This window comes from Perca flavescens, chromosome 19 (genome assembly GCF_004354835.1).
Source record: "Perca flavescens isolate YP-PL-M2 chromosome 19, PFLA_1.0, whole genome shotgun sequence".
In the NCBI taxonomy this organism is placed as follows: domain Eukaryota; kingdom Metazoa; phylum Chordata; class Actinopteri; order Perciformes; family Percidae; genus Perca; species Perca flavescens.
Window position 1 is genome coordinate 3,478,075 of NC_041349.1, and position 22,500 is coordinate 3,500,574.

The following is a 22,500-nucleotide window of genomic DNA, read 5'->3' on the forward strand; positions in this document are numbered from 1 at the left end:
AACAAATATCTAATTATAAGATTAGTGTCACGTTTCCAGCTTCGCTGCTCCGAACCGTAACGTTAGTTACAGTGGTTCCTCTATGTTGATTTGACCGTGGCGGCCCCCCAGGGCAACATTTCTGCCCCCCCACGGTATCAGAAATAGGGCTGCATTGTTAGAGTGCATGTCATGTATTTGAGGTGTATTATTTACATGCTGAAGTAGTGACACTGCATTAAGATAATGTAATTAATAGTGGGGTTATTTTTATTTGCTACAGAATGATCAGCCTATATGTCAAGATCAAAACTGACCTATATAGTAACTCAAAAAATACAGTTCAATCACAACTGAGAATATGCCTCATTGTGTGTGTGAATAGAGGTGAATACATATATTAGTTTGGGTTGCAGCGAAGTGTCAGTGGGAGGTGTTCAGTGTTCGGACCTGCCCCCCCTTTTTTTAGGCTACCTATATTAGCTTCAGCCTGGCTGATAGCAGCTTTCTGCGGTGAAAGATGGCCGAGAGATGTTGTGATAACGTTGGATTAATCAGGTGATTTAGTTCATCTTTGCATTGACCATAACACACTGACTACTGTAGCTCCACTCCCCACGGAAATGTGCATCACTGTGTCAGCAGCAGCTGCAGCTTACCGTACTTTTCTACACACGGAGAGAGAGAGAGCCTCACTTTCCGTTAACGGTAAACCCCGTCGGACCAACGCTATGTCACAAGCACACTACCCCTAAAATCTGAGACATTATTCTGACAGATTGTCTTTAGATGTGAGGCGGTGTCTCACTTGTAGTTTCATAAAGCGGATGTTTTTATGACTGCTCGGTTTTATTTTGCAGTTTTGTGAAGAAATGTATGTTTATATTATTATCCTGACACGTTATTGTGTGTGTGTGTGTGTGTGTGTGTGTGTGTGTGTGCGCGCGTGTTTGCGCGCATGTCTCTCTCTGTGTCTCTTTGTGTGTGTGTCTGTGTGTGTATCTCTGTGTGTATGTCTCTCTCTCTCTCTCTCTGTGTATGTATGTGTCTCTCTCTCTATGTATGTGTCTCTCTCTCTCTATGTATGTGTCTCTCTCTCTCTCTCTGTGAATGTATGTGTCTCTCTCTCTCTCTGTGTATGTATGTCTCTCTCTCTCTATGTATGTGTCTCTCTCTCTCTCTCTGTGAATGTATGTGTCTCTCTCTCTCTCTGTGAATGTATGTGTCTCTCTCTCTCTCTGTGTATGTATGTGTCTCTCTCTCTCTATGTATGTATGTGTCTCTGTCTCTCTCTCTGTGAATGTATGTGTCTCTCTCTCTCTCTGTATGTATGTGTCTGTCTCTCTCTCTGTGAATGTATGTGTCTCTCTCTCTCTCTGTGTATGTATGTGTCTCTCTCTGTGTGTCTGTGTCTCTGTGTGTGTGTGTGTGTGTGTAGGGACTGGGACCGCGGCAGAGAGAGGAGGAGGGACTACGATCGTGGTCGTAGAGAGCGTTTTTCTCCGCCCCGACACATCAGCCCTCAGCACAAACGCATGAGGCGAGACTGGGACGACCACCGGGGGGAGCCCTACCGCTACGACATGCCCTACGGAGGAGGGGGGGCCCCGTTTCAGGGGGGGGGGCCCCCGGGCTGGCACCCCGACCTCCCCCGCATTCACCCGCACCACGCAGGACACCCGCTGCAGGGCAGGTCAGAGACACGGGAAACCCAATCCTCTAATACCCAATCAGAGAAGCCGAATAAGGCTACACTTACACCACTACGTTTAGAGCGTGGGACACACCAGAGCAGGGGGAATGAGAGAGTGGGACACACCAGAGCAGGGGGAATGAGAGAGTGGGACACACCAGAGCAGGGGGAATGAGAGAGTGGGACACACCAGAGCAGGGGGAATGAGAGAGTGGGACACACCAGAACAGGGGGAATGAGAGAGTGGGACACACCAGAGCAGGGGGAATGAGAGCGTGGGACACACCAGAGCAGGGGGGAATGAGAGAGTGGGACACACCAGAGCAGGGGGAATGAGAGAGTGGGACACACCAGAGCAGGGGGAATGAGAGAGTGGGACACACCAGAGCAGGGGGAATGAGAGAGTGGGACACCCCAGAGCAGTGGAAATGAGAGAGTGGGACACACCAGAGCAGGGGGAATGAGAGAGTGGGACACACCAGAGCAGGGGGAATGAGAGCGTGGGACACACCAGAGCAGGGGGAATGAGAGCGTGGGACACACCAGAGCAGGGGGAATGAGAGAGTGGGACACACCAGAGCAGGGGGAATGAGAGCGTGGGACACACCAGAGTAGGGCTGGGCGATAAAACGATAACGATATGTATCGCGATAGACACATAATCAATATCAATAGAAAATGTGGTCAATAAAACGTTCGATAACTTGTTTTTTCTTCATCAGAAGAAACCAGGCACTCACTCTCTGGTAACCTAGCAACGTGGGGAGTGACACTCTAACAGCCAATCATGTAACAGTATCATGTTTGGTTGCGCCACATCGCTGTCTCGTGTTCTTCAATAACAGAACCGGCGTGGAGTGGAAAGTGAGTGTCGCAGCGAGCGAGGAAATCGTTGCTAAAACGGGAAAAGTCAGTATGGCAGTTTTGGGGATTTTATAAGTCTGACCGTAGTCAGACCAATGTCGTCAGACCAACACTGGTGATACCATAAACTTGTTTTACCACTTTAGCCGCGCTCACACTTTGGAGCACAGCCGTATTCGCCATCAACATCCAACAACATCTGCAGCTGCTACACCGCACAAGCAGCAGACCACCATGGAGAGGTACTCTGCATCAGCGCCTTACTAAACGCTACAAAGAAATAACGGAGGCAGACATGCTGAGCACTGTCCAGAAGCCAGGTTACCAACCTAGCACTAAACCTGCAGAAAATAGTTCTTTTCAGGTTTCTTATATTTAGCTAACACTTTGCACTATTTTATGGCACTTTATTAAGCATTTCTTACTTACTTTAATTTTGCACCTTTAATGTTAAGAGATAATTGTTAAGTGTTCATTGTGATTTTAGACCTGTTTACATTTTAATTATTTGAGTGTTTTCCATGGTTGTGTTGACATTTCTGCTTTTATAACTGAGGGGATTATAATCAGAGCAGGGTTTTTCTCCTGGTCCTTATTTTAAATAGGTCATAAAAAATATCAATAATTATCGATATCGACCGATATGAAAAACTTTTATCGTGATACAGTTTTCAACCATATCGCCCAGCCCTACACCAGAGCAGGGGGAATGAGAGCGTGGGACACAACAGAGCAGGGGGAATGAGAGCGTGGGACACAACAGAGCAGGGGGAATGAGAAAGTGGGACACAACAGAGCAGAGGGAATTATCGGCCTAAATTCTTATGTTTTTGTGTTGGTTCTTGATGATGATTTTAATATGAAGTGTGTGTGTGTATGTGTGTGTCAGGTTGGGGATGATGGATCCAGACCTTCCTCCCCCCGGTCCCCCCACCATGAGGAGCTTCAAGGTGAGTCCAACATCTTACGTAAGAACTATTGAGTGTCTATGGAAACGGTTACATACAGTATGTAAGGTGTTCACGTACTGATAATATACTACTTGGTCGGAAAGAGGCTATTGAGGACAGTTGTACTCCCAGATGTTCCAGATGTGTGTCTTTAAGGACAGTTTTACTACCAGATGTTCCAAATGTGTGTCTCTGTGTGTCTTTAAGGACAGTTGTACTCCCAGATGTTCCAGATGTGTGTCTTTAAGGACAGTTGTACTACCAGATGTTCCAAATGTGTGTCTCTGTGTGTCTTTAAGGACAGTTGTACTCCCAGATGTTCCAAATGTGTGTCTCTGTGTGTCTTTAAGGACAGTTGTACTCCCAGATGTTCCAAATGTGTGTCTCTGTGTGTCTTTAAGGACAGTTGTACTCCCAGATGTTCCAAATGTGTCTCTGTGTGTCTTTAAGGACAGTTGTACTCCCAGATGTTCCAGATGTGTCTTTAAGGACAGTTGTACTCCCAGATGTTACAGATGTGTGTGTCTTTTAGGACAGTTGTACTCCCAGATGTTAACAGATGTGTGTCTCTGTGTCTTTAAGGACAGTTGTACGCCCAGATGTTACAGATGTGTGTCTCTGTGTGTCTTTAAGGAAAGTTTTAGTCCCAGATGTTACAGATGTGTGTCTCTGTGTGTCTTTAAGGACAGTTTTAGTCCCAGATGTTACAAATGTGTGTCTCTGTGTGTCTTTAAGGACAGTTTTAGTCCCAGATGTTACAGATGTGTCTGTGTGTCTTTAAAGCGCCCATATTATGCTCATTTTCAGGTTCATAACTGTATTTTAAGGTTGTACCAGAATAGGTTTACATGGTTTCATTTTCAAAAACACCATATTTTTGTTGTACTGCACAGCTCTCTCTCACTGCTGCAGATCCTCTTTTCACCTGGTTTCTGTTTTAGCTACAGAGTGAGACCTCTTTTCTTCTTCTTCTGTACTATCTTTGATTGCACTCGCACATGCTCAGTAGCTCAGATGTAGAACATGTCAGCTAGCTTACTCTAGAGACAGTAAAAGAAAGCCTGTTTCTCCAACTTTGGTCAGTTACAAGGCAGGATTAGCTGGGAGACTTCTAAATGAGGGCGCACATGTAAGTAGTTCTTTTGTAGATCATGGTGAACTTGTGTGTGTTGTAGCAGTGCTTTGCTATTGAGAACGACGTAGCATGCTAGCGTTAGCATTAGCATGCTAACGCTAACGCTACGAGCTAACGGTTGCGGTTAGCCAGCTCATTTCGGACTGTGACGTCACAGTCCGAGCCGATTTTGAACAGCTCACTAGGAGACTGAAGGCAGGACACATTCAGAAACCGTATCTCACTCAAAACAGCATGGATGGATTTTTTTCAAAGTTTGTATGTGTGTGGAAGCACCAGAGACACAAAAGAACACCCCAAATCCCAGAAAAAGTGTTTTTTTCATAATATGGGCACTTTAAGGACAGTTTTAGTCCCAGATGTTAAAGATGTGTCTCTGATACCCCTTTTCCACCAAGGCAGAGCTGGAGCTGGTGCTGGTTCGAGCTAGAGATTAGTTTCAAATCGGTTCTTTGTTATCCGACCACCAAAGCAGTCCTCTGTGAGGACAGTTGTAGTCCCAAGATGTGTCTCTGTGAGGACAGTTGTAGTCCCAGATGTGTCTCTGTTAGGACAGTTGTAGTCCCAGATGTGTCTCTGTGAGGACAGTTGTAGTCCCAGATGTTCCAGATGTGTCTCTGTGAGGACAGTTGTAGTCCCAGATGTTCCAGATGTGTCTCTGTGAGGACAGTTGTAGTCCCAAGATGTGTCTCTGTGAGGACAGTTGTAGTCCCAGATGTTCCAGATGTGTCTCTGTGAGGACAGTTGTAGTCCCAGATGTTCCAGATGTGTCTCTGTGAGGACAGTTGTAGTCCCAAGATGTGTCTCTGTGAGGACAGTTGTAGTCCCAGATGTTCCAGATGTGTCTCTGTGAGGACAGTTGTAGTCCCAGATGTTCCAAATGTGTCTCTGTGAGGACACTTGTAGTCCCAGATGTTCCAAATGTGTGTCTGTGAGGACAGTTTTAGTCCCAGATGTGTCTCTGTGAGGAAAGTTGTAGTCCCAGCTGTTACAGATGTGTCTCTGTGAGGAGTTGTAGTCCCAGATGTGTCTCTTAGGACATTTGTAGTCCCAGCTGTTACAGATGTGTCTCTGTGAGGACAGTTGTAGTCCCAGATGTGTCTCTGTGAGGACAGTTGTAGTCCCAGCTGTGTCTCTTAGGACATTTGTAGTCCCAGCTGTTACAGATGTGTCTCTGTGAGGACAGTTGTAGTCCCAGATGTGTCTCTGTGAGGACAGTTGTAGTCCCAGATGTGTCTCTGTGAGGACAGTTGTAGTCCCAGATGTGTGTCTGAGGACAGTTGTAGTCCTAGATGTTCCAGATGTGTCTCTGTGAGGACAGTTGTAGTCCTAGCTGTTACAGATGTGTCTCTGTGAGGACAGTTGTAGTCCCAGATGTTCCAGATGTGTGTCTCTGTGTCTCCAGGAGTTCCTGCTGAACATGGAGGACAGCGTGGACGAGACCGAGTCCGTGAAGCGCTACAACCAGTACAAGCTGGACTTCCGGCGCCAGCAGCTGCAGGACTTCTTCCTGCAGCACAAGGACCACGAGTGGTTCCGGTCCAAGTACCACCCCGATGACATCACGGCCCGGGGGGCGGAGTCTCTGGGCGCCCTCAAAACGCGGCTGTCCGTCTTCCTGTTCCTGCTCGACAACGGGTGGCTGGACAACGTGGCGCTGGACATGGACCACGCGCCCGCCATCATCAAGCTGCTGGATGCAGGTAGGCTCGCTGGCTGCAAGGGCTTCTGGGTAATGGAGTCAGCAAGGCTGCAGGTAGGCTCGCTGCAAGGGGGCTTCTGGGTAATGGAGTCAGCAAGGATGCTGGTAGGCCTGCATCATCAAGCTACTGTAGACACAGACAGGCTGTAAACATCTAGTTAACTGCAGAGGCTTCTGGGTAATGAAGTCTGCAAACTCTCCGTTTTTACTTACCTTGATTCTCGAGAGCAGTCAACTGCCTCCCACGTCAAGAACCTTTGAAGATATCGCTATTTACTAGGGATCAGCGTTATATTTGCCTGATAGACAATAAAGTTAATGAATTAAAAAATGTCTGGTCCTCTGCTTCAGTTTCACTCTCCACTGAGTCTGACTTCATCTCTAGAGTATTATTAGACTACTGTCCGAAACGACCCCCCGAAAACGTTATATGTTGGAGCGAGATAGAGAGGGAGCGCCCAGCGGTGTTAGAACAAAGCCTTGAATCAGAGAAAAAAAAGTGTTGTCGCCGATTCATCTCCAGAAGTGCACCGAGCATCTCACGATCGCTAACGTTATCCGCATTCATACATACACACAATGTACTGGGGTTGTGCTTGGTTGAAGAAATACTAACACTCGTTCAATTGTATCGACTTATCGATTAGTTGAGTTAATCGACAGATCTGTAAATCTGAGTTTCTCCACAAAGAGTCGTGTTAAAAGCACCACTTTAATTCTTGTGTTTACCAGAGATGTGCTCGTACGTTTCTTGGAAATAAGTCATTCAGCATTAGGGTTGAGTATTGTTTTTTTTTTTTTTTTTTTTGATTCCGGTGCTAAATCGATACTTTTAAAACGGTGCCGGTGCCTAAACGGTGCCTGAACCGGTACTTTTCAATAAAGTAAAAAAAAAAAAGAAGAAAAAAAAATAAGTGTAGTAAACAACAGTCAGTGACTTGTTTATTGCTAAGGCCATGGTCAAAATTAAAGATTTAATAATAACGTAATAACAATAACTTATTTCACCAGTAAACTGCTGTTGAACCCCAGATGGGAAAAGGGTATTTTACAATTACTGTGAATGCACCACGAGGCTACCTGTTTTAAGTGAATCTGTGTTGTTTAATTCCGACCATATAAACATACTGTATATCTATGAATTGCGACAACGGCAGCTGCTGCGCTGCAGAGCAGACTGTTACATCCCGCTGTAGAAGTCCTCCACAGTGAAATACAGTCACACTTTACACTGTTTAACGTTAGCTGTCACCATTTTAACCGTGATTAATCCAGCTGCTAGCTAAAGGTAGGCTAACGTTACATGCTGTCAGGTGTATTGTATAGTCGAGCACCAAAATGAGGCACCGAAACTTTCGTTCTTATTCGGTCTCGTTACTACCGTTTACGTCGGCACCGGTTCAAGAGGGAGCAGCCCTACAATGTACCCAGCTTATATATATATATATATATATATATATATATATATATATATATATATTAGACAGACATACATAGACATACATACATACATACAAACATTTATATTAACCTGCCTTTTCTTTCCTGTCTCTGCAGCGGTGATAAAGATGGAGGGCGGGACGGACTTTGACCTGCAGGTTTTGGAGGTCCCGACGGCCGCAGCAGCGCCAGGCGGCGAGCCGAGCAGCGCTGCCAGCGCTAACGCTAACCCTGCAACCGCCGCCACCCCTGCTGCCTCCTCCTCGGGAGAGAAGAGTCTCGGGGAGGCGAGCGGAGGAAAGGCGAGCGGTCCGACTGGCTCGGAGACGCCGGGGACTCGGACAGAGACCACCAGAGAGAAGGGCGGGACTAAAGACTCAGAGAAGGTGAGAGGTTCTTGTTATCGGGCGATCACTCAGAAATATGATGTTGGGAGACTTCAAAAGATGACGGGCAGTCAGATGAGTTCAAATCAAATGCAGCTTTATTTAAAACAATGAACAGACTCTCATGTAGGGCTGGGCGATATGGAGAAAATCAAATATCACGATAATTTTTGACCAAATACCTCGATATCGATACCGCAACAATATTTTAGGGTTGACTATTGGTGCTTTCACAAAATATTTACAGTATGAGATGTTTGATAAATAATCATCAGTAATGTGGATATAAGTGGGTAAAGGCAAATAATAGAACAGTTACAACAGTCTGGTGAGTTCGTTTCTGAACACCATCGAGAGGTAAGTTCAGAAAATGACATAACTTGTAATGCAGCCTTTAAAACCAGGAAAAGACAACACTTATCCCATATTACGATATCCAAAATCTAAGATGATATCTAGTCTCATATCACGATATCGATATAATATCGATGTAATGCCCAGCTCTACTCTCATGACAACGAGAAATCCGTGAGCATACAGACGTGTCTGCTCAAGGGTGACCAACATGTACATCAAAATGGATCCTTTTTAAACTCTTTTTGTGCTCACACAGCCTAAGAAATCTATTTCAGTGCACCAGTTTACTCTTAAACTGCACTTCTTATGCTTAGGCCGATGCTCCTAATAGATTCACACACTCCAATCTATTCCTGTGGGTGGAGGTTGACTAACCTTCTTGTGTCGTACCCTACGTACAAGCTATGAACTACACTTGACAACCTGAATGCTGAAATATTCAACCTATCAGTTCTACTGGCCCAAAATACACACATAGTTTTATTCTACTGAAGGAAAAACCTTTCCTGGAGAGGAACTAAACAAATAAACATTTTTAAAAAGCATCCAAAGGATGGAGAAGCTCACTTTTCCTGTGAGACTTGAACGAGATCAGTTTAAAAACTGTCGGGCATCCTGTGTTGAGTCGATGACCTCACTTAGATCAGACTTTACTTCGTTTATGACACACGTGTCAAACTCGAGGCCCGCGGGCCAAATCTGGCCCCTCGCACATTCTGATCCGGCCCGCATATCAAGTTAGGTTCACAATAAAACCAAAAACATGGGAAACTGTTGTTCAACTTGCAATTGACCATTCGCAAAAGCCACGCCCCCTAGTTACTGTTACTACGCCCGTCAAACAATGGAGAACCAGACACATAGCCATGGCTGGGCTGAGCACCATACCTGTTGGTATAAGTGATTGGTTTTGGAGTAATGCAGCAGACATATCCTCCAGGGCACGACAGAAAGGGCTGCAATATGCAGCGGAGGGACATGTTCAATGACTCTCAACCTCTCGCTGAATTATCTGTGTCGATAGCAACGTGTGCTTGACAGGCTAACAGCTATCAGGCTGCCTGAATTTCCTACGGAATAATAAAGTATCTAATGTTCTAGCTAACTTTACTACTTTCGATAATAATGCTCTATAGAACCACAACTGTTAACTTAAGTCCAGTTTTACAGATTGTAACTGTTATGTACTTAGCTACTTACTTATTGATAATTGATATAAGTTAGCTCGCTAGCTTTACTTACCTTGGAGCAGACATATGTAGCTATGCTTATTAATCTTCGAGGCATTTAGCTGTGAGTGGGGTCTCCCACACCGCTCAATCCATTGTCGGCATCTTTCCGCTTGGGTCTCGGGCTTTGGAAAGGCGAAAAAAACGACCCCTCCCTCTAAACTTTTGGGGTACTTGGTGTCAGACTTGCATGTGCCATAGGCACATCGTTTCACCATCTTGCTGAAATTGCAATGTTTGACGGGGGTCCTTCTCCTTAGTTACAGTTGCTAAGCTAGGATTGGACGAGGACCGTTCGAGGGCGGGGTTTTGCCAACGGTCAATTACGTGACACTCGAAGCAGAATTTGGCAAATATGCCGACTTTGAGACTCAGAAGTTCCCCCAGAAGCAGAGAGTTTGCATATTCAGGCTGTGAAATAGTGTTAATTTTGTCACCTATTTTTAATTTAATCTTAGTCTTGTGCCACATGTCCTTGTTAGTTTTAGTCATATTTAGTCATTCACGTATCTCTTTTTGTTAGTCAAGTTTTAGTCGACTAAAAGTCTCGTCATTTTAGTTTTAGTCAAAACATTTTAGTTTTTCTTTTTAAATAAATTATTTGTTAGATTATTTCTGATAACGATTTCAGTCAAATATTTATATAAAAATAAATTATATAAAGTTATATAAATATTGAGCCTCTTCCTTATTTCACCAGTAAATTCCTAAAATAAGAGACAACCACTGCATAGGAAAATGGTATTTTACTATAACTTTGAACGCAGCACGAGGCTGGCGAGGCGAGTTTAAAGTGAACGCAACATACGTGTTGTTTTTAGTCTTGTCTTTTTTTCTTCCACAATAAAGCACGTTAATTTAGTCTTAGTCAGCGTTTTTGGACATCGGCGCAGTCTCGTCATCGTCTCGTCTTAGTCACGGGGAAAAAAAGTCGTTGACGAACATATTTAGTCTCGTCTGACGAAATTAACACTACTGTGAAAGAGCTTGTTGTGAGTCAGCTGGGTGGTAGCATACTTAGATTATCATGATTGTTCAGCTTGATTTGCTGAATTCTAGGATGGCTTTTGAAACTTTTTGCTGACTTTTTCAGGGCTTTATGTGGACCAAACTGTAAGAGAGAAGACTATATGAGACATGCAATAATTGAGTCAAAGATATTTTACTTTTTCGATGAAATAAAAGCATGTCAATAAACTCTCCATGTCTGGCCCTTAATGTGATTCTGTTTTTCCAGCGTGGCCCTCTGGGAAGTTGAGTTTGACAATCTCATTTTTACGTCTCCTCCCCCCTCTTTTTTTCTTTAAGCTAATCAAATGTTCGTTCACTTAAATGTTTCTCTCTCTGTCTGTCTCTCTCTCTCTCTCAGGACGGCGAAGGGGACTCCAAGCAGAACGGAGAGAAGGAGAAAGAAGAAGGAGAAGAAGGGGAGGATGGCGAGGATGACGAGGATGAAAAGAAGGATGATGAAGAAGAAGAAGAAGAAAAAGAGAAGGCGACCAAGAAGGTGAGTTTGTTTCCGTGGTTAGCTGCGATGCTAACGCTCCAGTGCCGGTGTTGAACCCCCGTCTCGTCCTCTCAGGGCAGGAAGAGGAAACGCAGCGTGTCGGTGGACAGCGGCGAGGGCAGCGCCTCCGACTCGGACTCCTCGCACTCCGACGGAGAGAAGGAGGAGGACGAGGAGAAGGAGGAGGACGAGGAGAAGGAGGAGGACGAGGAGAAGGAGGAGGACGAGGAGGACGGAGAGAACAGTAAGAACTGCTTCATAACAGAGACCGGCGACGGACTGACTAATAAAGCGATATTAACAGCCAACAGCAGGGGGCGCGAATACGATCACTTACTGTATATGCTGCGTGTAAAAGAAACTGAGGAAGAAGAGTTAGGCCTACGTCATTAGCCGTGACTGGTCACGATGAGGCACAGACAGCAGAGTTAACTTCACATCAGCAAGAGGTACTGAGTGCTAGGAGCAGGGCACATTATAACAGGCTGCCTTTATCTCTATCGTGGCGAATAGCATAGTCGGCTATCAACAGGGGTGTGCATCACGATGGTGAAAATGATCGTGCCATTTAGTGCTGTCAAACTTAACGTGTTTAATAATTTCTGTTAGGTTAATTTGAAATATTAAACGCGCTAGAAATTAATCACGGGTTGACCGTGATTTCACTTGGTTGTATACGAGAGCTTGTAGTGAGCTCGCTTTTCTCGCCTCGACTCGACGCGCTGTGCGTCCCTTTTCCATTGCAGATTTTAGTACCGCCTCAGCCTGGCTGGTAGGTCTTTGGCTCCGAACTTTTATTAGAATATCATTCGAATATTTAAAAAAAATAATGATATTCGAACGAATATTAGGCAGCCCTTAATATTCGGACCTGTTATGGCCATATATATTTTTTGTAAGTGTGTTTGCTTGTAAACGTTGTTTTCAGTTCAGATTCCGAGGCTTTTTCACGCATTTCCAAATGCAACTACGCGTGGCGGCAACGCACGTCTCTTGGCCGTGGCTCGGTAGCGTTGCATTCCCCCCTAATTCTCAAAGAAGGCCGGCTCGCCCGGCGCCAGACCTGCGCCAGGCCAGCGCCAGACCAGCTCAGCAGCGTCTTTCTCCCGTCGCGTGCCTAGGCCTGTCACGATAACAAATTTTGCTGGACGATAAATTGTCCCAGAAATTATTGCGATAAACGATAATATTGTAATCGAGAGACCATTTGCATCTAATATAATGATAATGTCATAATAATAATAATAATAATAATAATAATGATAATAATACTACAGGTACACCTTTTCAAAGATCAATACACTTTTATTTCTAAAGAATATTTAACACTGGAACTGGAAGACATTTTAAATATCCACAATATGTCTTTGATCTCCTTTAGTATGTCGTCTTTCACGCTGATGTACAGTTGTGGAATTGCCGTTTGTGACACGTAAGTTCTCAGACTAGAGACTCTGTACTACATTTTACAATTATTTAACACTAAATATTACATTTAAATAATATATAATTAATAAATAAAATCTATATGTATGGCTATCTGCCACGTGGCGAGTAAATGTACCAAAATAGTTCTGTTTTTCAGTCTTCATTTTGGCGAAGGTGCGGCTTCTGCTCCTCTGCAGGTCGGAGCTTCGTGGGTGCGGGCCGACACACACACACACACACACACACACACACACACACACACACACACACACACAGCTCCTCAGTCACACAACAGAAGAGAGAGGAGACTGTTTTGGGGCCACAGGAGATAAATACCTTGCGTGCTCACTGGACAATACTGGCGACTTTTTTTTTTTTTTTTTTTTTTTCTTTTCTACAGAAAGTCGGCAGATTAGTCGCTAGTCTCTTTTGTGACAAAAAAGTCGCTAAGGGGGGGGTCTGAAAAGTTGCTAAATTGGCAACACTGCCCACACACACACACACGCGCGGCAGCTCGACACACACACCAGCACACAAGTATAAACATCAGACCACTTACGTAGGCTCTCGGTGAAAGCTCCGAACTTCCTGTCGAAAACATAGTGTTTGTGTTTAATCCAGGGTCTGACTTTATTTTTATTTTTTTGAAACTTAAGTTTGATACCAATAAAGGTCTTACTGAAGGCATTTAATGGTCAAACTATATAAATATTCGAATACATTCAATTATTAATGTTAATAAATAAACAAACTTTGAATTTGATTTTTGGGCAAAAGTCAAAGCCCTATTGGCTGGTCGTCATAGCGACTGCCGTGGGCGTGGCTTGATAGCGTTGCTTTTCCCCCCCGACTCATTTCCTGGTTCTCCTTCTCCTGGTTCTCCTCCTCCGTAAACATGAAATCAAGGAGAGGGTTAACTTTTACTGCTGCAGATTTCCACTAAAGTTTCTACAGGCTTTTATTTCCTTTTTTCTCCACGTTTTAGTTTAGTATTTTAGTTACTTTCTCATTTGTCCTTTGGGTCGATCTTTTCAACATTCTTGTGGCATTTTTCTACACTTTCACTTCAGTGTTTCTGTTTTCTACGGGTTTTTTTGCCATTTTTTTTCCCGACACCAAATTTTATGTTTAACGTTATAAGTCGGGGGGCGATAGACTGTTAGTAAAGTGTGTGTGTGTGTGTCTGTATGTCAGAGCGTCGTAAAGAGCGAGGGAAGGAGAGAGAGAAGGAGGCTCCAGCTAAGCCCCGCCCCCTCCACCTCACCACCTCCTTGTTCATCCGAAGCATCCCGCCAGAAGTTTCCAAGGAGGAGATCACCGCGGTAACGACACACACACACACACACACACACACACACACACACACACTGACGACCTGTACACCCGTGAGACCTTTTCAAAGATGTAAACATAAACATTTCAAATGGACCCAAGTTGATTTTATGTTTAATGGCATCAACTGACAGGATGTTGACATGGGGCCAGGCTGTTGCCTAGCAATGGAATACTGACTTCCAGAATGGAACCGTATGGTGGCCATCTTTCAAAGGTCAAGTTTTAGAGTAGCTCCCATTGGAACCAATGGGGAACGGGCCTCCTGTTGTCTTTATAATGGCTGTGTTAAGCTACCAGTACAGCAATACTGGTTTTATTCAGAGTAGGGCTGGGCGATAAAACGATAACGATATGTATCGCGATAGACACATAATCAATATCAATAGAAAATGTGGTCAATAAAACGTTCGATAACTTGTTTTTCTTCATCAGAAGAAACCAGAGGTTGTGAATCAAGTTTGGTTGCATGAACAAAGGCACTCACTCTCTGGTAACCTAGCAACGTGGGGAGTGACACTCTAACAGCCAATCATGTAACAGTATCATGTTTGGTTGCGCCACATCGCTGTCTCGTGTTCTTCAATAACAGAACCGGCGTGGAGTGGAAAGTGAGTGCCGCAGCGAGCGAGGAAATCGTTGCTAAAACGGGAAAAGTCAGTATGGCAGTTTTGGGGATTTTATAAGTCTGACCGTAGTCAGACCAATGTCGTCAGACCAACACTGGTGATACCATAAACTTGTTTTACCACTTTAGCCGCGCTCACACTTTGGAGCACAGCCGTATTCGCCATCAACATCCAACAACATCTGCAGCTGCTACACCGCACAAGCAGCAGACCACCATGGAGAGGTACTCTGCATCAGCGCCTTACTAAACACTACAAAGAAATAACGGAGGCAGACATGCGGAGCACTGTCCAGAAGCCAGGTTACCAACCTAGCACTAAACCTGCAGAAAATAGTTCCTTCTCAGGTTTCTTATATTTAGCTAACACTTTGCACTATTTTATGGCACTTTATTAAGCATTTCTTACTTACTTTAATTTTGCACCTTTAATGTTAAGAGATAATTGTTAAGTGTTCATTGTGATTTTAGACCTGTTTACATTTTAATTATTTGAGTGTTTTCCATGGTTGTGTTGACATTTCTGCTTTTATAACTGAGGGGATTATAATCAGAGCAGGGTTAAGTTTAAAATAAAAATGTTTAAATTTAATATATTTTTCTCCTGGTCCTTATTTTAAATAGGTCATAAAAAATATCAATAATTATCGATATCGACCGATATGAAAAACTTTTATCGTGATACAGTTTTCAACCATATCGCCCAGCCCTAATTCAGAGTACTGAGGGTAAGACTACTCTGCCTCTTTGGAACGGACCAAAAAACTAAAGAATTTTGGTACATTTTGATTATTATAATTATAGCTCCAGCTGAATAAATCATGCATTCACTCGTGAAGATAATCTCATAATTTTGCAGATAATAATTGTATTTATTATTAGTTATGACGTCATATCTGTACCTGTGTGTGTGTGTGTGTGTGTGTGTGTGTGTGTGTGTGTGTGTGTGTGTGTGTGTGTGTGTGTGTGTGTGTGTGTGTGTGTGTGTGTGTGTGTGTGTGTGTAGTTGTGTCGCAGGTACCCGGGCTTCCTGCGGGTGGCGCTGTCGGACCCTCAGCCCGAGAGGAGGTGAGAACTGAGGAGACTCAACTTGGTTTACTTTCTGTTAACATGCTAAAGCTAAGATGGTGAACATTATACCTGCTAAACATCTTGTTCATCTCTCTCTCTCTCTCTCTCTCTCTCTCTCTCTCTCTCTCTCTCTCTCTCTTTGTGTTTCAGGTTCTTCAGGCGGTGCTGGGTGACATTTGACCGCAGTGTGAACATTAAGGAGACGTGCTGGAGCCTGCAGAACATCAGGGTAACAACACTTACTGCAGTAGTACTATGAAAACACAAGTTACCAGTTAGTCCTGCATTCAAAGCCTGACCCAAGTATCATCAGCAAGCTGTAGTTCAACTCTCTTATGAAATATTATGATTTGTTGTTGAAATTTTACAACTTTTTTTGTTAAAATATTTTCTCTGAAAGCTGTATTATGTAAAGTAACTAAATCTGCCCAACAAATGAATACATATTTTGACATTTTTAGGCCTTTTTGTTGTAAATATTTAGACTTTTTTCTGACTTTTTATAAAAGCTTTTTCACACACACCTAAAAATACACACGTCCACACACACACACACAGAGACTGATCTGTACAGAAGGACAAACACACACACACACAGAGTATCAGACCATGGTAAAAGTACCTTGAATGTGTACTTTGTGTTGCAGCTGCGAGACTGTGAACTGTCTCCGGTGGTGAACAGAGATCTGTGTCGGCGCGTTCGCACCGTTAACGGCCTGACGCACCACAAGCCGGTGGTGAGGAACGACATCCGCCTCTCGGCCAGACTCGTCCACAGCCTGGACCAGAAGGGGGCGCTGTGGGCCGGACAGGTACGCTCTCCACCTCTCTCTCCACCAATAGGAACAGCCCAGCCTCAATCTCCACCAATAGGAACAGCCCAACCTCTCTCTCCACCAATAGGAACAGCCCAACCTCTCTCTCCACCAATAGAAACAGCCCAACCTCTCTCTCCACCAATAGGAACAGCCCAACCTCTCTCTCCACCAATAGGAACAGCGTACGCTCTCAACTTCTCTCTCAACCAATAGAAACAGCCCCCCATGTGTTCTTTACCCTCGTGTTGTCCTCGGGGGCAAATCTGACCCATTTTCAACAAGTTTCTATATCAGAAACGTTATAAAAAAGTGACAAAATGTCGGGAAAAGCTTCAAAAACATGGGAGGAAAAACGTCAAACGGTGCAGAAAAAAAACGTTGGGGGGGGGAAACAGTGACAAAAAACATTGGTAGAAAAGCAACAAGAGTGTCGAAAAAGACGTCCAAAACATTGAAAAAAAGTTACAATTTTCGACCCAGAAAAACAAAGTTGCACGGCCAACGGAAAGACAACACGAAGGTTAAGCACATGTTTAAAAAAACAACAACAATGAGACCTTTAACAGACATTAAGGAAACACAGAGACCCCTCAGGGGGCTCGGCACGTTCCAATTATTCAACAAGACACGAAGATAAAAATCCAAAAACAAATGGTCTGTAAAATAAAAAAGTGAACAAAAAGGAAAGATTTAATGAGGATAAAGCCGGGTATTCAATACTTGTTAGGCACCGACCGAATTGACTCGTCATTCAATACCTAAGGAGTTCTTCCAGAATAATTCAGTTTTTTTTAGAAATAATATGTGCCGTAATGTCGTATTTCTTTTCCGTTCAGGCACCAGTATCAACTTTGTTTTTGAATGATACCCAGCCCTAAACGAGGAGAGGAAATACAGTGAAAAAAAAACAACAACCTAAAAATAAACATTAAAATTCTGAACGATACTAAATTGACTGCAAAACAAACAAAATTACTCTTATTGATAAAGTTAACTCTGTCTGTCTGTGTGTGTGTGTGTGGTACTCTGTGTGTTTGTCTCTGTGTGTGTGTGTGTGTGTGTGTGTGTGTGGTACTCTGTGTGTTTGTCTCTGTGTGTGTGTGTGTGTGTGGGACTCTGTCTGTGACTCTGTGTGTGTGTGTGGGACTCTGTCTGTGACTCTGTGTGTGTGTGTGTCAGATGGAGACCAACCCCGTCCTGAAGAACATCACAGATTATCTGATCGAGGAGGTGAGCGCTGAGGAGGAGGAGCTGATCGGAGCCTCGGGGGGGAACAGCGACGACGCCAAAGACCCCGCCACCTCCTCTGATGTTGCCGTGGAGACGGACGAGACACTACTGAAGGTGGGCCAAACTCGTGTATAGAGCCAGCATATCTCCACCAGACTCCATGTAAATAATCAGGACTTTTAGCGTGTATAGAGCCAGCATATCTCCACCAGACTCCATGTAAATAATCAGGACTTTTAGCGTGTATAGAGCCAGCATATCTCCACTAGACTCCATGTAAATAATCAGGACTTTTAGCGTGTATAGAGCCAGCATATCTCCACCAGACTCCATGTAAATAATCAGGACTATTAGCGTGTATAGAGCCAGCATATCTCCACCAGACTCCATGTAAATAATCAGGACTTTTAGCGTGTATAGAGCCAGCATATCTCCACCAGACTCCATGTAAATAATCAGGACTTTTAGCGTGTATAGAGCCAGCATATCTCCACTAGACTCCATGTAAATAATCAGGACTTTTAGCGTGTATAGAGCCAGCATATCTCCACCAGACTCCATGTAAATAATCAGGACTTTTAGCGTGTATAGAGCCAGCATATCTCCACATGTAAATGGGTGAATTAAGTGTTTATTTCAACCAAACCAGAGTGGTGATTGTTGGAACAGTGGAAAGATGAACCAAGACGGCTTTTGATAGTTTTATTTTGTGTCTGTCCACTTTGAAATAAGTGTGTTTTAACGATTTCATGTGTCTGTGTCTGTGTGTGTTTGTGTGTTTGTGTGTGTGTAGGTTCTGGACAGACTGCTGCTCTACCTGCGTCTAGTTCACTCGGTGGATTATTATAACTTCTGCGAGTATCCCGCCGAGGACGAGATGCCTCATCGCTGCGGTCTGATCCACGTACGGGGGCCGCTGCCGGTAGCCAAGATCACCGCCACAGAGGGTACACACACACACACACACACACACACACACACACACACACAGAGACACACAGAGACACACAGAGACACACAGACAGAGACCCAAAGAGAGACACTCACCGAGAGACTCACAGACAGAGAGACACATATACACACAGAGACATATACAGACAGACACACACACACAGAAACAAACACACACACACAGAGACACACATATACAGACACACACACAAATAAATATCAAATGCTTTTGATTACACATCCGAGCCTGGACTTTTCTATGGTATCCTCAAGGTTTTGTGTCTTTACTGTGGAATTTTGGGGGATTTCTAATAATTTTTTATCAATTCTCGAGTGATTAAAATGGTTCAATTTTGCACCATAGCTGTGTATCCCTTCTGTCGGCTCCTAACCATGGTCCCGTGGTTGGTGTGTAAGTGCTGGTTGTGTCCGTGGTGATGACGTCATCGTGTGTCTGTGCTCTGATTGGACAGTGAGCGAGCATCAGAGGATGTGTGAGGAGCGTCTGGCTCCTCTGTTCTCTCAGTCGGAGACGCTGAGTGAAGAAGAAGCCGCCAAGCTGGGGAAGAAAGACCCGGAACAAGAGGTGCGTCTGTCTGTCTTCTTGAATGTCTGTCTCTCTCTCTGTCTGTCTGTCTGTCTCTGTCTGTCTCTCTCTCTCTCTCTCTCTCTCTCTCTCTCTCTGTCTTTCTGTCTCTCTCTCTGTCTCTGTTTCTCTGTCTGTCTGTATTTGTCTCTCTCCGTCTGCCTGTCTGTTTCTCTGTCTGTCTCTCTGTCTTTCTTTGTCTGTCTCTCTTTCATCAGATGTGCCTTTCGTTTATACGGCGACAACGTTTTTTGGGGCTATTCGTTGGAGCCAGCTGCCAGAGTAGGCTACAACGTTACGGATGAAGAGAAAGAGGGGGGGAGAGATAGTAGATAGTAGGAAAAGCACAGCTGAGATTAGGGCTGCTCGATTATGGAAAAAAATATAATCACGATTATTCCAGTCAATATTGAAATCATGATAATTTAACACGATTACTCTTCGACTTCTGGAAAGATGTTGCAATTATTGAACTTGAATCAATTTTTTTGCTTTTTCCAACGTTTTAAATTGTAACATTTTCTTCTTTGCATTTTCAGCGCTTATTTCTACGTCTCATATTTTCGGATATAAAACACAAATTGAAAACGGGTCAATGTGACCCAACCTGCCTTCAAAGGGGGGTGTTTTTAAATCCACATCCAAACACACAATGGTCCCACAAGGGCTCACCCACATCCAGCGGGTCGAAAAGCCTCCTTCTCGGTTTATCGTTGCGGTGAATTGGGCTTTAGGGCAGGCAATGCCGCGTTCTGCCAGCAGATGCCAGGAAAACGCCATTTTCCGATCCATTAATTGCACAGCCCCAGCTGAGATTGATAACCTTAACGATGGCTCAGTTCCACCAAGTGTCCCAGTAAGATATTTCAGTGAGTCAGCATGAACAATACCAGGACCTCTCCTAAGTGGAATGCAGCCATCATTAATGGGTCTGAATACACCTGGGCTGTTACATGTCAACTAGGGCTGCTCCCTCTTAGTCGATTAGTCGACTAATCGGTGGTTTTGGTCTTAGTCAACTTAGATCTCTTTAGTCCATTAGTCATGTCTGATGCTGTTTTCATGCTGAATCACTTATTTCCATGAACCGTACGAGCACATCTCTGGTAAACACAAGAATTAAAGTGGTGCTTTTAGCCCGACTCTTTGTGGAGAAACTCAGATTTACAGATCTGTCGATTAAATCAACTAATCGATTAGTCGATACGATTGAACGAGTGTTAGTCGATTAAGAAGTTCTTCAATCGAGCACAGCCCTAGTACATTGTGTGTCTATGCAAGTCCAATAAAACGTACGAGCACATCTCTGGTAAACACAAGAATTAAGGGTTGACATTTGACCTAATAGATATCACTGTGAGACCTACTTTGATTACTTTCATTAAGGCAGTTATTTCTTGTATTACACGTTTTCTGAAATGTTGTTTAAATATGCAAAGGAGGCGTCATCATATTCAATATATGCATCATTTTGCATGACTCTTTGCGGCGAAAGTCATGTTTGTAAATTAGAAGTTGTTCTCAAACAGTTTACCTGGATAAATAAAGGTTTAAAAAAAAAAAAAAAAAAACTCAAATTAACAGATCTGTCGATTAAATCAACTAATCGTTGATACAATTGAATGATTCTTAATCGACTCAGAATTTCTTCAGTCGAGCACAGCCCTAGCTTTTCCTATTATGACATGTCAACATGTCTGCCGTGAAAAAGCTCTATTGGTACTGCTCCCGTGGGTGCTGTGGCTCAGGGTGTTGGTGGTGCTCCCGTGGGTGCTATGGCTCAGGGTGTTGGTGGTGCTCCCGTGGGTGCTGTGGCTCAGGGTGTTGGTGGTGCTCCCGTGGGTGCTGTGCTGTGGCTCAGGGTGTTGGTGGTGCTCCTGTGGGTGCTGTGGCTCAGGGTGTTGGTGGTGGTCCCGTGGGTGCTGTGGCTCAGGGTGTTGGTTGTGCTCCCGTGGGTGCTGTGGCTCAGGGTGTCGGTGGTGCTCCCGTGGGTGCTGTGGCTCAGGGTGTCGGTGGTGCTCCCGTGGGTGCTGTGGCTCAGGGTGTCGGTGGTGCTCCCGTGGGTGCTGTGCTGTGGCTCAGGGTGTTGGTGGTGCTCCCGTGGGTGCTGTGCTGTGGCTCAGGGTGTTGGTGGTGCTCCTGTGGGTGCTGTGGCTCAGGGTGTTGGTGGTGGTCCCGTGGGTGCTGTGGCTCAGGGTGTTGGTGGTGGTCCCGTGGGTGCTGTGCTGTGGCTCAGGGTGTTGGTGGTGCTCCCGTGGGTGCTGTGCTGTGGCTCAGGGTGTTGGTGGTGCTCCCGTGGGTGCTGTGGCTCAGGGTGTTGGTGGTGCTCCCGTGGGTGCTGTGGCTCAGGGTGTTGGTGGTGCTCCCGTGGGTGCTGTGGCTCAGGGTGTTGGTGGTGCTCCCGTGGGTGCTATGGCTCAGGGTGTTGGTGGTGCTCCCGTGGGTGCTGTGGCTCAGGGTGTTGGTGGTGCTCCCGTGGGTGCTGTGGCTCAGGGTGTTGGTGGTGCTCCCGTGGGTGCTGTGGCTCAGGGTGTTGGTGGTGCTCCCGTGGGTGCTGTGGCTCAGGGTGTTGGTGGTGCTCCCGTGGGTGCTGTGGGTCAGGGTGTTGGTGGTGCTCCCGTGGGTGCTGTGGCTCAGGGTGTTGGTGGTGCTCCCGTGGGTGCTGTGCTGTGGCTCAGGGTGTTGGTGGTGCTCCTGTGGGTGCTGTGGCTCAGGGTGTTGGTGGTGGTCCCGTGGGTGCTGTGGCTCAGGGTGTTGGTGGTGGTCCCGTGGGTGCTGTGCTGTGGCTCAGGGTGTTGGTGGTGCTCCCGTGGGTGCTGTGGCTGGTGTTGGTGGTGCTCCGTGGGTGCTGGCTCAGGGTGTTGGTGGTGCTCCCGTGGGTGCTGTGGCTCAGGGTGTTGGTGGTGCTCCCGTGGGTGCTGTGGCTCAGGGTGTTGGTGGTGCTCCCGTGGGTGCTGTGGCTCAGGGTGTTGGTGGTGCTCCCGTGGGTGCTGTGGCTCAGGGTGTTGGTGGTGCTCCCGTGGGTGCTGTGCTGTGGCTCAGGGTGTTGGTGGTGCTCCCGTGGGTGCTGTGGCTCAGGGCGTTGGTGGTGCTCCCGTGGGTGCTGTGGCTCAGGGTGTTGGTGGTGCTCCCGTGGGTGCTGTGGCTCAGGGTGTTGGTGGTGCTCCCGTGGGTGCTGTGGCTCAGGGTGTTGGTGGTGCTCCCGTGGGTGCTG

The 22,500-nt window shown here is 45.4% G+C and overlaps 1 protein-coding gene across 1 annotated transcript in view; it reads left to right on the forward strand.

The window, feature by feature from the left end:
- Nucleotides 1–22,500, forward strand: part of LOC114545285 (serrate RNA effector molecule homolog) — a 27,891-nt gene that overhangs the window by 1,741 nt on the left and 3,650 nt on the right. The window contains exons 3-15 of the mRNA XM_028563581.1: nucleotides 1,418–1,672; nucleotides 3,426–3,486; nucleotides 6,027–6,324; nucleotides 7,881–8,149; nucleotides 11,105–11,242; nucleotides 11,318–11,486; nucleotides 13,865–13,992; nucleotides 15,637–15,698; nucleotides 15,852–15,930; nucleotides 16,349–16,513; nucleotides 17,699–17,863; nucleotides 18,543–18,696; nucleotides 19,174–19,286. Coding sequence (XP_028419382.1) covers nucleotides 1,418–1,672; nucleotides 3,426–3,486; nucleotides 6,027–6,324; nucleotides 7,881–8,149; nucleotides 11,105–11,242; nucleotides 11,318–11,486; nucleotides 13,865–13,992; nucleotides 15,637–15,698; nucleotides 15,852–15,930; nucleotides 16,349–16,513; nucleotides 17,699–17,863; nucleotides 18,543–18,696; nucleotides 19,174–19,286 — 2,056 coding nt within the window. The remainder of the gene's footprint in view (nucleotides 1–1,417; nucleotides 1,673–3,425; nucleotides 3,487–6,026; nucleotides 6,325–7,880; nucleotides 8,150–11,104; nucleotides 11,243–11,317; nucleotides 11,487–13,864; nucleotides 13,993–15,636; nucleotides 15,699–15,851; nucleotides 15,931–16,348; nucleotides 16,514–17,698; nucleotides 17,864–18,542; nucleotides 18,697–19,173; nucleotides 19,287–22,500) is intronic.